Below are 13145 nucleotides of genomic sequence, written 5' to 3' on the forward strand. Positions count from 1 at the left end.
GCTTGAAATAAGAAAGTAAAATTGCCAATGAGATAAGACCAATTTTCTTTCCCCATTGGCAAAGAAAATGACCTGAAATAAGGACGAAATGTATCGAAACGAGTCAGAAACATCTCAGAACAAGTGAAATAATCTAGGACAAATGCCCAACAACAATTTACCGAGTCAAAACAACTAAAATTTGGATTATTATGCTCAAATTGAGATGTTTATACTGATCTAGTTTATCACTTTTTGCAGTGTGTATGTTTTGGGTTGATGAGGTTTGCAAGAGAACCCAGAGGAATCTAACTCTGCTAACCACTCAGCCCATGTACTCTAGTGCCTAAACATTATTGACACTTATGAACATTTTTAACCACATCAGGTTTATCGTTAGATGAGGGAAGCTATATTTATTACCATTACATTAGGTTTATTATTCGGACAGTGGATGTGAAATATCAATCCAGTAACTTGCCCTTTATTCATGCTTGTGTGCACGCTGCTTAAGTGTTTACTGCTTTTTCCCACTATCTCTAACCTCTTCTCTATAAACACTAATTATGTACAATTGGCACACCCGTGGATTTGTCTTAAGTGCGACACTTGTAGCACTTCTTCAGATGCATGCTGCTCGAATGGTCACTACGGGTCATCTCCAATCATAAAACTCATTATACTTTTAACCCTCCTGCTCTCTGTACGTTCCTGTCTAATCCATCGATCTCATTGCTAAGAGCCCTTGAGGCCGGTGCCATGAAGCGACCCTGTTAACCCGTGCACAAATGCGCACATCTGCATTCTCTGGTTTCCCCTTTTGACTTCTCCTTCTCCAAAGCCAGACCTTTATACTCACTCTATCTACTTCCCTCTTCTTCTCCCCCTGTTTTTAATTTCCGTCCTTGCCGTAGAAGATGGAGGGCCAAGGCGAGCCAGAAGACATCCTATTATCTTTTCAGCAGCCATTTACCTCACTGGGGGCAGCGATGGGGGGCAGCAGTGGAAAGTGCAGAAGCAACAGAGAGTTTGAAACAGAAACAATTACTTAACAAAATGGGACTTAAGCCTTAAACTTGTCCACGGGCTCATAGATAGGGGTTATCCCGACTTTTTTCTTTAAAGTTTAAATGGCTGTTTTATGCAAGACAGGCTACTTTGTTATGGAAGTTTAAGGCACTTTTTCATAGGCCAAAGGGAACTTTGAGAATGAAGCTCTGCAGCGGATTGGATTTCTTCTTCCCTGATGTGTATATTTCAAGATGACAATGCTCGAATTCATCTGGCTCACATTGTGAAAGAGTGGTCCAGGGAGCATGAGACATCATTCACACATTGATTGGCCACAGAGTCCAGATCTTAACCCTTTATAGGGCAATATATTTTTGATAATTTCCTTATACTTTACATATGGCCTCCCTGCTGCACATCAGTAAGGCAAAGACACATGTAGTCCTCACTCAGCCAATCAGAAGAGATCACCCTACATCACAGATCTCACCTCTGCGGCATTTGACCAATCAGCAGAGACCGGCTCTCCACTTCCTGTTTTCTCTGAAGTCTGAAAAAGACCCAAGTCTGGCTAAATTCATGGTACATTTCTTTACATAACTTGAAAACTAACCATGATAAAGTTAATGAAACTCACACATGGTTTTGGAGGACGTAGTGAAATAAATGAAACTACAGCATGAAGAAGGCAGGCACCATATTTGATCATACGCCCTGCTCGCTTAAACCTAAAGTCAATTAGTTTAGTCCATATTATGATATGCCTGTTGTGCCCATAATTCAGACTTACAGTATTTTCTTGACAAACGAACCAATAAACCCTAGGACTATGTTTTTATGTTGCCAAAGGTTATTTTTTAGTAAAATCTTTAGACAAACAATATTGGCGGTGACTGAACCCTCCCACTGCAAGTAAAGCACAATCACATTAAAAAAGCTCTTGCCTATGACGTGTGTGATCATTCAAACATCCATATCACAAAACACAACGCCTCCTGAGTACCAGCAACCTGACCTGCAAGTGCTTTTTGTGTGTTTTGGTCAGGCAGTGTAGTTTTCCCATGTAAAATGTGTGATTCCTTTAGATTCTGTGTTTTGTGCCTTGTTTAGGTGTTCGTACCCGGTGGTCAAAGAACAACAGTGCTACAACCCCTGCTTGCGGACACACAGTACAAAGTGACAGTCACTCCAGTGTACACGAGTGGAGAAGCAGGCGCCACTGTGTCGACTCTTGGCACAACATGTGAGTGTCTTTTCTGTTTCTCCTCCTCTGAGATGTATGCTTATGCAGCCCCAGGTGGGAAAACACTGGAAAATCCTTAAATTTAATGAGCCTTGCTTTATTGCATCATATTGTGACATTGCATTGAAGTAATTGTATTTTCCTCTATGTTCCCAAAGGACAATGCACATTAAAGGCGTACTCCCCATTGTCTTAATTAAGGCGTTCATCATTATGGCTGCCTCCTTCAATAATAAGCTGATTGAGTTATCGGTCTTTGATCTAATTGATTTTTTAAAGTAATTTCTTCTCTAAATTGCAGGAATTATCGTTTCACTTTGTGCACAGAATAGGAACATCACCCACCTTTTCAAATGGCATACTCTTCGTTGTATGGCTGCTGTCATTTTGTTTGGTGCCTTAGACCATCATGAACTGAACTGTAGTGTAGTTTGTTTTCTGGTCATGACACATCTGAGGTTTGCATGAACTCTGCCACAGATGCAGGTGGATTGTGTCATTTGATGTCTCTGTTCTTTTGTCTGTTTTTTTGTGTGCTCCTGCCCTGGTTTGTCCGAGATAAATTCCTCCGCAAGGGGAAAATACAAATCTAATCTAATCACCAAATCGCATCGACTGCAGTTATTTACTATATCGTCGGCAGTTTAGCAGCTCATATGTTAATGCGCTTGGGTGCAAAATGCTTAATACATTTCTGTTTTAAACTTGGGCAGAGCCAACACACCTCTGCAAAATGGAGCACGTGTCTGGAGATACCGCTGCATATTATTTTTCACATGTGACTATCCTGGGGTAATAATGAGACCAGTCGTTATTTTTGGCCTCTTCCAGTGCCGCTCTCGTCCCCGAGTAACCTGCGAGCATCAGAGGAGTGGTACAACCGCTTCAGGATCTCCTGGGACCCTGCGCTCTCTCCAACCGAGGGATACAGGATCGTCTACCAACCCATCTATGGTACGTCTGTCTAGAGACACAGAGACACGCACGCAGTGTTGTTTACTTGGCTTTGGGATAGATGCTCTAAATCAGTGGGTCCCAACCTGTTTCCCCTGAAGCCCTCTCCACTTGTGTTGGTGCCTCTTTTTTTTTTTTTCTTGTCAAATAAAAAGACATTGGTGTGTGTTCTGCCCTTGTCCTCCTTTTCCGATCATCTGTCCTGTTTAATTTGCTCAAATAACTAATAATAAGCTCTGGGGACCTCTAGCTGGGAACCACTGCTGTACTCTTCTAATCAAAGCCCAGGCGCCAATCAAATAACATACAGACTTTGAAGTTTATACGCTGTAATGATTTTTACTTTCAAAGAGAATTGTTGGTGATAATATTTGATTTTGTTTTGCCTCTTCGATGCAACCATTCACTTTTCCCCAGTTTGTTGCAAGGCCTGTGTTGCAACTAAGTAAAGCTTTTCTTATCTTACTCGACTGTAATGAGGCAACATCGCTGTCAATCATATCAGAATCCAGTTTTAAAGTGCGCTGGAGATAAGTTTTGTTTGTGAAAAGCCCCTTCTTTCACCACTCGATGTGATCCTCGTAAATGAATGACCTCAACCGCTTCTCTCTCTTTGACCTTTCCTTTTTTATTACTATGTTATGATTTTACAGCAACTTTATTAGTTAGTTAGGATTTTGGTTATACAAGTCAATTCAAATCTTAATATAATGTGGAATAAATTAGCTGAGACAGGCTTGTAGAACAGCTTGTGCTAAGTAGCGAAAGCAGTAAAAAAAGCAAAATGTGTCTGTTTAATCCTGGTTCAATCAATTAAGGGTAAAAAATTGACTGTACAAATAACCATCTAATGTCAACTCTGAATTTTGTCAATAGAAAATGTCATGGGGTCAGGGTCCAGGGGTGGTGGGGGACGGGGGGTGGCAGTTGGGTCCCAATGGTTGGGGTGGGATAGCATGCCTTTGAGTTTGCAGTATGTACCTGTGCTATATATATATATTTTTGTGTGCATCTCTCGCTGTACTATATACATGCTGATTATGTGGATTCTCACCCCTACACTTTAATGGAAAATCACTAAAAAATTGATGGTGATTTTAACATTTTCTCCTATAAACATAAGCTCACTTTTGGACCAGTTTATTTTATAACCGGATATTCTACCAAAAGAGTCTTAAAGTAGTTTTAAAAGTAGTGGTAATGCAATTTCTGGATCAGTAAGTGTAACAAGTACATCATCTGCATAAAGTGAGATGAGACTCTCTGATGAGCCCACTGGAAATCCTCTAATATTGGGGTTCATTCTTAAACCAATAGCCAGTGGTTCTAAGGCTAAATTAGAAAGTAAGGGAGAAAGGCAGTCGCCTTGTCTCACTCCACGATGCAGTTCAAAGCTGTCCGATACCATATTGTAGGTTATGACATATGATTTTGGTGCAGAATAGATAATTTTCACCCATTTTATGAAGTTTTCTCCAAACCCAAATAGTTTGAGAGTATGAAATAGATAAGACCACTCAATTGAATCAAAAGCTTTGTGAGCATCCAGAGTCAAGACGGCTGCCTTTTTGTTTTCTGTGCAGTCTGAGTACAACAGATTCAACAATCTCCTTCATTCGTTACCGAATGAAGGCCTGTTTGGGATGAAACCAACCTGATCCGGATGGATAATTTATGTTATGTGGTTGTTTAACCTTGTTGCAAGTACCTTAGTTAGAACTTTATGGTCTAAATTGAGCAGGGAGATAGGCCTATAATTGGCTGGATCTAGTGGATTTTTCCCCTTTTTCGGTATTACACTATATGGGCTTCATACAAGGAACTTGGAAGCTTGTTGTTTGAGAAAGAGTCATTTAACATTTTAAGTAGTATAGGAGACAATATTTCACTAAAAGCTTGATAGAACTCCACTCCAAATCCATCGGGACCAGGACTCTTGTTCACGGGCAAGGATCTCAATGCTTTTACAAGTTCTTCAATGGAAATACTATTGTCTAAAGAAGTCTGCTGATTTGGACTCAATTGAGGTAGAGTTAATGTAGTAAAGAAATCACAGAGATCATTAGCCGATGTAGCTGAATTGGATTTCTAAAGTTCTGAATAAAAGTCTTTGAAGACATTGTTATTATCCTGTAAATCTGTACATATTTCCCCTGTTTTTGAGCATATTTTGTGAATAGCAGTTTTGGCTTGATCTCCTTTGAGCTGTCTAGATAAAAGTTTTGTGGTTTATCGGATATTTCAAAGTGTTTTTGTTTATTTTTTAGTGAAAGTTTGGATATTTCCTCGTGAAGAAGAGAGTTATATTCGTTTTTTAGTTTCAGTAATTTATTGTAGTCAGACTACTTTTTCTAATTCTTTCTGCCTTTTCCTTGTTTCTTTTCGTTTAGAGCTTTCAAATGAAATGATGTATCATCTCACAGTAGCCTTTAGGGCTTCCCACAAAGTGGAGTCTGAGACCTCTCCGTTATCATTCACCTCAAGAAAATCTTGGATAATCTTATTCATATAGACTTTAAAATCTTGATATAGTAATAATTGTGGATTAAATATCCATTTTTGTTTAATTTTAGGAAGATCAATTTGGATCTGCAGACTCACGGGGCTGTGATCTGAGATGACTCTACTGTGATACTCAGGGTTACTGATATTGGAGAGCGCGGAAGCTAAAAAAGTAATCAATTCTTGTATAAGAATTGTGTACAGCGGAATAGAATGAATACTCTCTTTTATCTGGATGTTTTGTTCTCCATATGTCTATGATATTTCTTGATCTCATGATATTATTGATTGTTTTAGTTGAATTAGCAATTACATGAGATTCGGATGACAATCTATCTATAGTGGGATCTAAAAGGCAGTTGAAATCACCACCAATGTCGATATGAGAGGATCTATCATCAGGAAGTAAACCAAAAATTCTATGATAGAAGTTTGGATCATCGGTATTTGGTCCATAAATATTCAAAAATGTCACTGGGTAGGATGTAATATGACCATTTAATAAAACAAATCTCCCATTAGGATCCATTATTTTTGATGCAAGTATAAAAGGCACATTTTTATGAAATAAAATGGCTACACCCCTAGCTTGTGAAGTAAAAGGTGCACGATAGACCTGAGATATCCAGCTAGCTTCAAGTTTGTGTTGATTGTCTTTACAGAGATGTGTTTCTTGTAGGAATAGAACGTCTGCTTTTAATGAATTGAAGTATGAAAAAACGTCCCTGCTTTGATGTTCTTAGCTAACCCCCTGACATTCCATGAAACTAATGTGATTTTTTTCTTATAAGCTGACATTATAGTAATTTGAGATATCCTACCTTTACATGAAAAACCTTAGTAATTGAAATAAGATAAGATAAGATAGATAAACCTTTATTGATCTCACAAAGGAGAAATTCACTTGTTACAGTCGGCGTTCAAGAAGAAGAGTTAATAAAGTGCAGCTGATACAGAGATTATTGCACATGTTATTTTACAGTCTTAATGTACAGTCTGACAGCAGTGGGGATGAAGGCTTATGTGATTGTGCACCTCTCTCCTCCACATTCAAACCCAAATTCACACACTCACAACATTCACACCCCGTTGTTCCCCCCTCCCTCCGTCCCCAGGTTATTTCATGTAAGCTCAGCCCAGTCTTTGAAGAGTCTACCTTTTCACTTTTTCCCAGACCATTGATGCACTCGCCCTATTCTGTTTCCTCTTATTATAATGTGTTTCATTTTCAGTTTCGGGGCCAGTTTTGGAGACAACGGTTGGCGATGATGTGAATTCTCTGCTTCTTCCCAATCTCCTCACCGGGACGGAGTACAGTGTCCAGCTGACTGCCTCCTACCCCTCTGGACAAAGCGAGCCCCTTGTGGTTGATGCCAAGACGCGTAAGTCAAGTTTCATCGTGAGGGAGCGGGATTGTGTGGGGAAGGGGACGATTCGAGCTTGACTGTTTGTTAAGACAACAGTCAACTATACAAGAGAGATCGGTTCATCCTGTCGCCTGCTTCTCTTCTGATTTTACTTTCACATTCAGATTAGTGTGAAGTTGTTTGGCACTGGGGTGTTGCGAAGGAGTGGGATGAAGTGAGAAAGAGGTAGCGCACGTAAATTAACAGCCTGCTGAAAGCCATATGCTCTAATTTCCAGCGAGACATTAGCAAACAGACAGAAGGATATTAATAAGTTCCCTTCAGTGAGTAAACACAATCTCATTTTGCATCTAGATTCAGTATCAGCAAAATAAGCCAAACTTCCCTCCCTTCTAAAACAAATACAGCCTAATCGCAGGTAGGTGCATGAGCTCGTTTGTTGAAAGGAGTTTAAAATAATATCATAAACTTTCAAAATTCCAGACACTTCAAACTGTCTTTGAAACTTCTTAAAGAGTGCAGAGTTTACTTTGTGATCGACTCGACAAACCTAATAAAGTAGGAAATCCTTCATCAAAGTTCGACAGACATTCCATAATTTTAATGGCTCGTTAATTCCTCAAAGATTTTTCTGCCGAATGAATGCGATTTATGATAAAATATCTCCTGAGCTAAGAAACAAATGGGAAGATAAACAGTGATTTTGTGCCTGAGTGAAAGATGAATACTTGAAAGATGAGAATATATTGCATCTTTATGTCAAACCAAGTTGAGATTTTAGACTTGTTTTATAAGCATATATTATTTTAATGATCTATCTGTCTTTGCCCGCCACTGTTGATAGATTATTCTTGTTTGCATCTTCATGATGAAAAATGCATTTTCAAAACTGTAGACATCACAATTGATATTCCTATAATGTAGATTCAATAACAACCCAATTATTTATCTGAAAAAGTGTTTATGTAACGGTTTATGTATATTTCCCATAGGCTGATTTATGTTATTCACCAGTTTGAGGATGGAATTGCATACACAGTTTTTTCACTTAAATTTAAAACCTGCTGTTGTTGCGCTGTTCCCTGTCAGTGCTCATAGTTGGCATGTTATCAGGGCAATTGTTTCAAGCAAATTTAAAAGCATCAATAGTGAAGGCCAGACAACCCGGTCAGAGCCACTCTGTGGAGCATCTGCGTATTTAAAAAGCTGAAAAGTGGTGAACTTCACTCAGCTTTCTGAATAAGATACATTTGGATAAGATGTAAAGGTTCAGGAATATATTGTGCTTCAATTTGTCTTCGTGGATCTTCATTCCTCATATGTTGGGCATAATCTTAATGATTGCTTATAATAATGGCCTTTACAGTGCTATTCTGTTTACATTTGTCATTCATCGACCGCCACCAACCACTCATTCATGCACACACCACATTGATACATAAGTGCTTTATTTGTGGTCTGAGCGCAGTGTCATTGTGGGCCAGCCTGAGCAGCATGTTTTTATGGGGGAAACCGGAGTCCTGCCTTCACTCTCCTCTGATCTCCTGAAATGGTGCAACGCCTCCTGGATTTGTCCTTCTTTCAAACCGTGGTGTCCCGCACTGGTCACCTTCTCCACCTCCTCCTTCCTCTTCCTCCTGCGCAGCTCCCTCCGCACCACAACAGTCTTTCACCATCTTCTCCTCGTTTGTCCCTTCCTTGTTTCCTGTAGCGCCTCTTGTGACGCCTCCACTGTGCTTAAGGTGTGGGGGGGGGCTTCCCCGGTGACTCTTCAGTGTTTTAGAAGAAGAAATGTGTAGGTTGCAAATGTCTTAAGCTCATAAGCTAGCTGTTTGTTTACTTTTTAAAACATCTCTGCAGTAAAAAATCCACTGAACCTCGCAAAAACAAAGCAAAGATATAGATATCCAGTGAAGCAGTGCGCCTGCAGTGTCTTGCTCAAGAACACACCCAATGCTCAAACCGCTGAGCCTCTGTCGCCCTGAATACTCATGTATCTTGATTGTCATCGAGCAGAATGGAGCAAACAGAGCGGTAGCTGAAGGCAATGGGTTAATTAAGGCAGAGGAAGTCTCATGACTATATCACTGTAGATAACAATCCTCCGTTATTTAATCCTGTCTGAGACTGTTATTCCCTTTAGTTTGCGCGGGGTTATGTGCTTGTCAATTAAAGTGCAGGGAGCTGTTTCAGAAGCCACAGATCAAATGTTTGAGTGTTGTAGATTGCTTGTTAAATGTATTTGAATTACGGCAGCACAACATTTTTTTAAATATACATATATATCTAGAAGACTGAAGTAGTTATTTAATACAAGAATCACAGGCATTTCACTGCATGTTTCTAATGGTTTCCAAGTTTTGCACATTGTAAATCCCAATGGAAGTCGATTATTTTGTTTTTTTCAGAGGGAATTGATCAGTATTACCTCAGTAATTGTAGCCTTTGCAGCTTCCTAATTGCGGCCCACAAAAGTGTAAATTTGAGTCAATCCACATGTGTAAAGCTAAGCTATAAATGGACAGACACTGTATGTTTGCTGACAGGTTTACTTTTCAATTTGCTGGGAATGTTAGTGCTATGTTATGAATTATTCAGTATTTAAAATAAGGTTTACCCGCCATATGGTTTGGGACATTACGCACTCAAGCCAAGCAACTTTTTTTTTTTTACACCATCAGCAAATTCTGTTATCAAGAGCAGAGAGAGAGAGAGAGAGAAGTGTGTGTCCTCTGAGATCTGCCTGCACACAGTCTTTGTTATTTCAATTTCTCACCATTGATTTTTGAGTTAACTGCAGTGTGTATAGAGCTAACATTGGTGTATGAATTGTTAATGATATGGTTACTCAAGAAAATAGATGCCTTTTCCTTGTTCAAGCTATTTTCTCTCTTGGCTCTCTCTAGTGTCCCTCGAGGTGTCTGGTTTGTCGACGTACCAGGTGCGACCCAACAGCATGTGTGTCCAGTGGCAGCCGCTGCTTCACGCCGCAGAGTACAGAGTCTCCATACAGTCCCCTCTCAGTGAGTAGCCACTGTCAAGGTGTATACTTTTCTTTGAACTTCTTCTTTAATGCCTTTGAGAATCTTTGTAGAGGAACTTACCTGACAACAGATGGTCATCAAATACTGTCCTTGACAATAGTAGTCACGTCCCTGCTGTCATCCCAATTCAAAAGTTTAGTTCAAAGAGATTTAGCTTGTCTTTGTAAACACTTCATTTTCAAAACAAAGCATGGGCAAACCAGGACAAAGGATAATTAGTTTTCACTTAAGTTGTTTCTACTTGTTTTTTTGTGTGTTGGGGAGCTAAAATGTTTCAGTTTGTCTGCTTTATTTTTTGTTTTTAAAATCGTGTTGTTTAATGGTGCTGTTATTATATTTACTTTGAGTCTTATTTGCTGAGATTAAATATTGATGACTTGCCACAGACAAGGTTTCTCTCTTGGATGGTTTGACAGCTGCCAAGAAAATGATTGCTACTGGATGGAAATCCTCTCATTTGTTGTCACATCTCCAGTGGATATTATCTTTTATGGATGCTGCCGCGTATCGGGAGCTCACAGAAAGCAGGAGCCCATTTGTCTTTGGTGCCGAACAGTGACTGACCGTAAATGAACTGACCTTTGGTGTTGATTGCCGTAGATCTGATGCTTTGGCATGTTTATGTTTGTTTGTTTTGTTAACCTCTGTTAACCTCTGAGCCGAGCAGATTTTCTCCAGTTTGGCTTTACCCAATTCTAAAAGCTTCTCAACCGGAGAGCAACAGTGTAACGCCTCTTTTGAAAGCTAAGACCTACAAAAGTGATCGAACTTTTTGTCACATTTTTGTTGCATTTTTCATTATGTTTTTGTTGCTTTTTTGTGACCTTTTTGTTACTTTTGTGGCTTTTTCATCGTGTTTTTTTGGTCACTTTTTTTCCTCATGGTTTCGGGTTTTTTTGTCACTTTTAGTTTCTATTTCATTGTGTTTTCATATCTTTTTTGTCACATTTTTTAAGCGTGTTTTTGTCTCTTTTTTGTCTTGTTTTTCCATCGTGTTTTCGTCACTTTTTGTCACTTTTTTGTTGCGTTGCCAAACTGGAGCAAATGTGCTTGGTTCAGGTGAGGGTTAAGCGGTGCAAATGATAGTTAAAATGTGAGACAAAATCCCCCCCAAAAATAAAAAAATACAGCAATAAATATTTGGTAGGAACAAAAGAACACTTCATGCATTAACTCCTGTTTTGTTTTCTCAGATGGTCAGAGGCAGGGGTTGAGCCTGGGAGGAGGGTCTTCGCGGCAGTGCTTCTCTGACTTGATCCCCAGCACCCAGTACGAGATCAGCGTCCTCGCACAGCTACAGGAGCTGCAGGGGCCGGCTGTGACCATCACAGACATGACAAGTATGTTACAACATTTTACTTATTTTTAAATCGTCAAACCCGGCATCAATTTGCACAAATAATCAGATATTAAATGGTGAATCGACATTTATATAGTGGGTTCGTTTCCACTGAGCATTTCAGCTGACGATACCTATTTCCCTCCACTGCCGTCCTTCGGAATTAATATGAGACGAAAAAGGTAAACCCCTTTCGTTACATATTGACTATTTGGGTTGACCATTCACAACATCAGCAGAACAAAATATGGTGCAAACTTCACACATCAGGCTGATTTTTTCACAATTGACTACTTTTACAACATACTTTTTATGGGGCAAAAATAATATTACCCTACAAAAAGAATATAAATCCTTTTCATAGTCCCTCTAATGCAAGGGTTAATGGGATGATTGGGGGTTTTTCATCTCCCCCTGGTGTCTCTGGCCAGAAAACCACAATTGCAACTTTCCCTGCACTGAGCCGGAGGCCCCAATACACACTAAGAAGAAGCTAACGGGCCAACGGGCAAAGCTAACTGCGGGCTAGCGCCACTTTAGCAGTATTTACAGCCAAGTTTGAGTGTCATTGAGTTGCGTCACAATATATAATATCCCTCTCTCCCTTTTTCTTTTCTGTCATCGTAGTATTTACTCTCACGGACAGTTAATGAGTAAAAAAAACACAACATGCTACGACACCAGCAGTGGCGCTTATGGCCTCTCGGGGCATGAGTTCTGCTTAAAAGCGCTTGACATCTTGACACATTTTCCAGAGTGCGCAAACACAGGAAGCAAGTTAAAGCAGGAGACTGTACTCATACTCAGTACATGAAGTATACATATAATGAATAGCTAATAGTAAAAAAAAAATGCTGAAACATAGCATCCTTTACTTTACTGCTTCTGCCTCTTTGTGACACTGAAACCTTTCTTTTAAACCAATGAACTAACATTTTTACATTCCTGTTTTGTGTCTCAATCTGTGAAAAGAAGAGAGTTTGTGAAAGGTTGCAGTTCCAGTTCGTTGGCTGGCTGATGAGCTGAGGTGAACTGCCCAGCTCCAGAGGGAGCCAGGTCTCGGCTTACAACCAGGGTTACAGACACAGAGAAATTGCATCTGTGCAGCACATAGTAGGCACACGGCACTACTGGAATATCCTCCAACGGAGAACAAAATAGCACTGTGTCTTTTAATCTAACATTCTCTGAAATACGCGTGACTCTCACTCTACACATTTCAGTGTTGAGTTTAAAACATTAGCCACGAAGCTGACAAAATGGAAATCTACTTTTTCACAGATTTATTCAGCCCTTGTAGCGATTGCAGGCAATTCAATTTAAGCTAAAATGAACATCAACGCCAAAAACAAACAACTATATAGCTTTGTTCTGTCCAAGTCCTCACCTGTTGGGGTTTGGAAATTGGATCAGGAAAGTTTCCGCTCATAAGAAAGTTATTGCTGTCTCTCGCACTGCACTTTATCAACTGGGGCTAAGCCTGTGTGGTCAGCAGATACACCCCAGATGATGCCACTTGTAGCTGACATTGTGATTGATGACTGTGTTGTTTCTGTTTCGTCCAGTGCCCGCTCCAACTCAAGCTCCGACCGAACCTCCGGCCACTGAGCCCCCACCGACCATCCCCCCTGCGAAAGAAGGTGAGACAGTTTGTGCGTTTTATTTGAAAAAAGCACGTGTTGAATAAAGGGCTGCACAACAAATCA

The 13145-nt window shown here is 39.9% G+C and overlaps 1 protein-coding gene across 1 annotated transcript in view; it reads left to right on the forward strand.

Annotated features, from left to right (window-relative positions):
* LOC306966031 (collagen alpha-1(XIV) chain-like) overlaps positions 1-13145 on the forward strand; it is a 100805-nt gene that overhangs the window by 47393 nt on the left and 40267 nt on the right. Inside the window, exons 20-25 of the mRNA XM_079560665.1 lie at positions 2101-2233; positions 3065-3187; positions 6922-7071; positions 9963-10079; positions 11294-11440; positions 13005-13079. Coding sequence (XP_079416791.1) covers positions 2101-2233; positions 3065-3187; positions 6922-7071; positions 9963-10079; positions 11294-11440; positions 13005-13079 — 745 coding nt within the window. The remainder of the gene's footprint in view (positions 1-2100; positions 2234-3064; positions 3188-6921; positions 7072-9962; positions 10080-11293; positions 11441-13004; positions 13080-13145) is intronic.

Source organism: Gobius niger (genome assembly GCF_951799975.1).
Source record: "Gobius niger genome assembly, chromosome: 8".
NCBI classification, from domain to species: domain Eukaryota; kingdom Metazoa; phylum Chordata; class Actinopteri; order Gobiiformes; family Gobiidae; genus Gobius; species Gobius niger.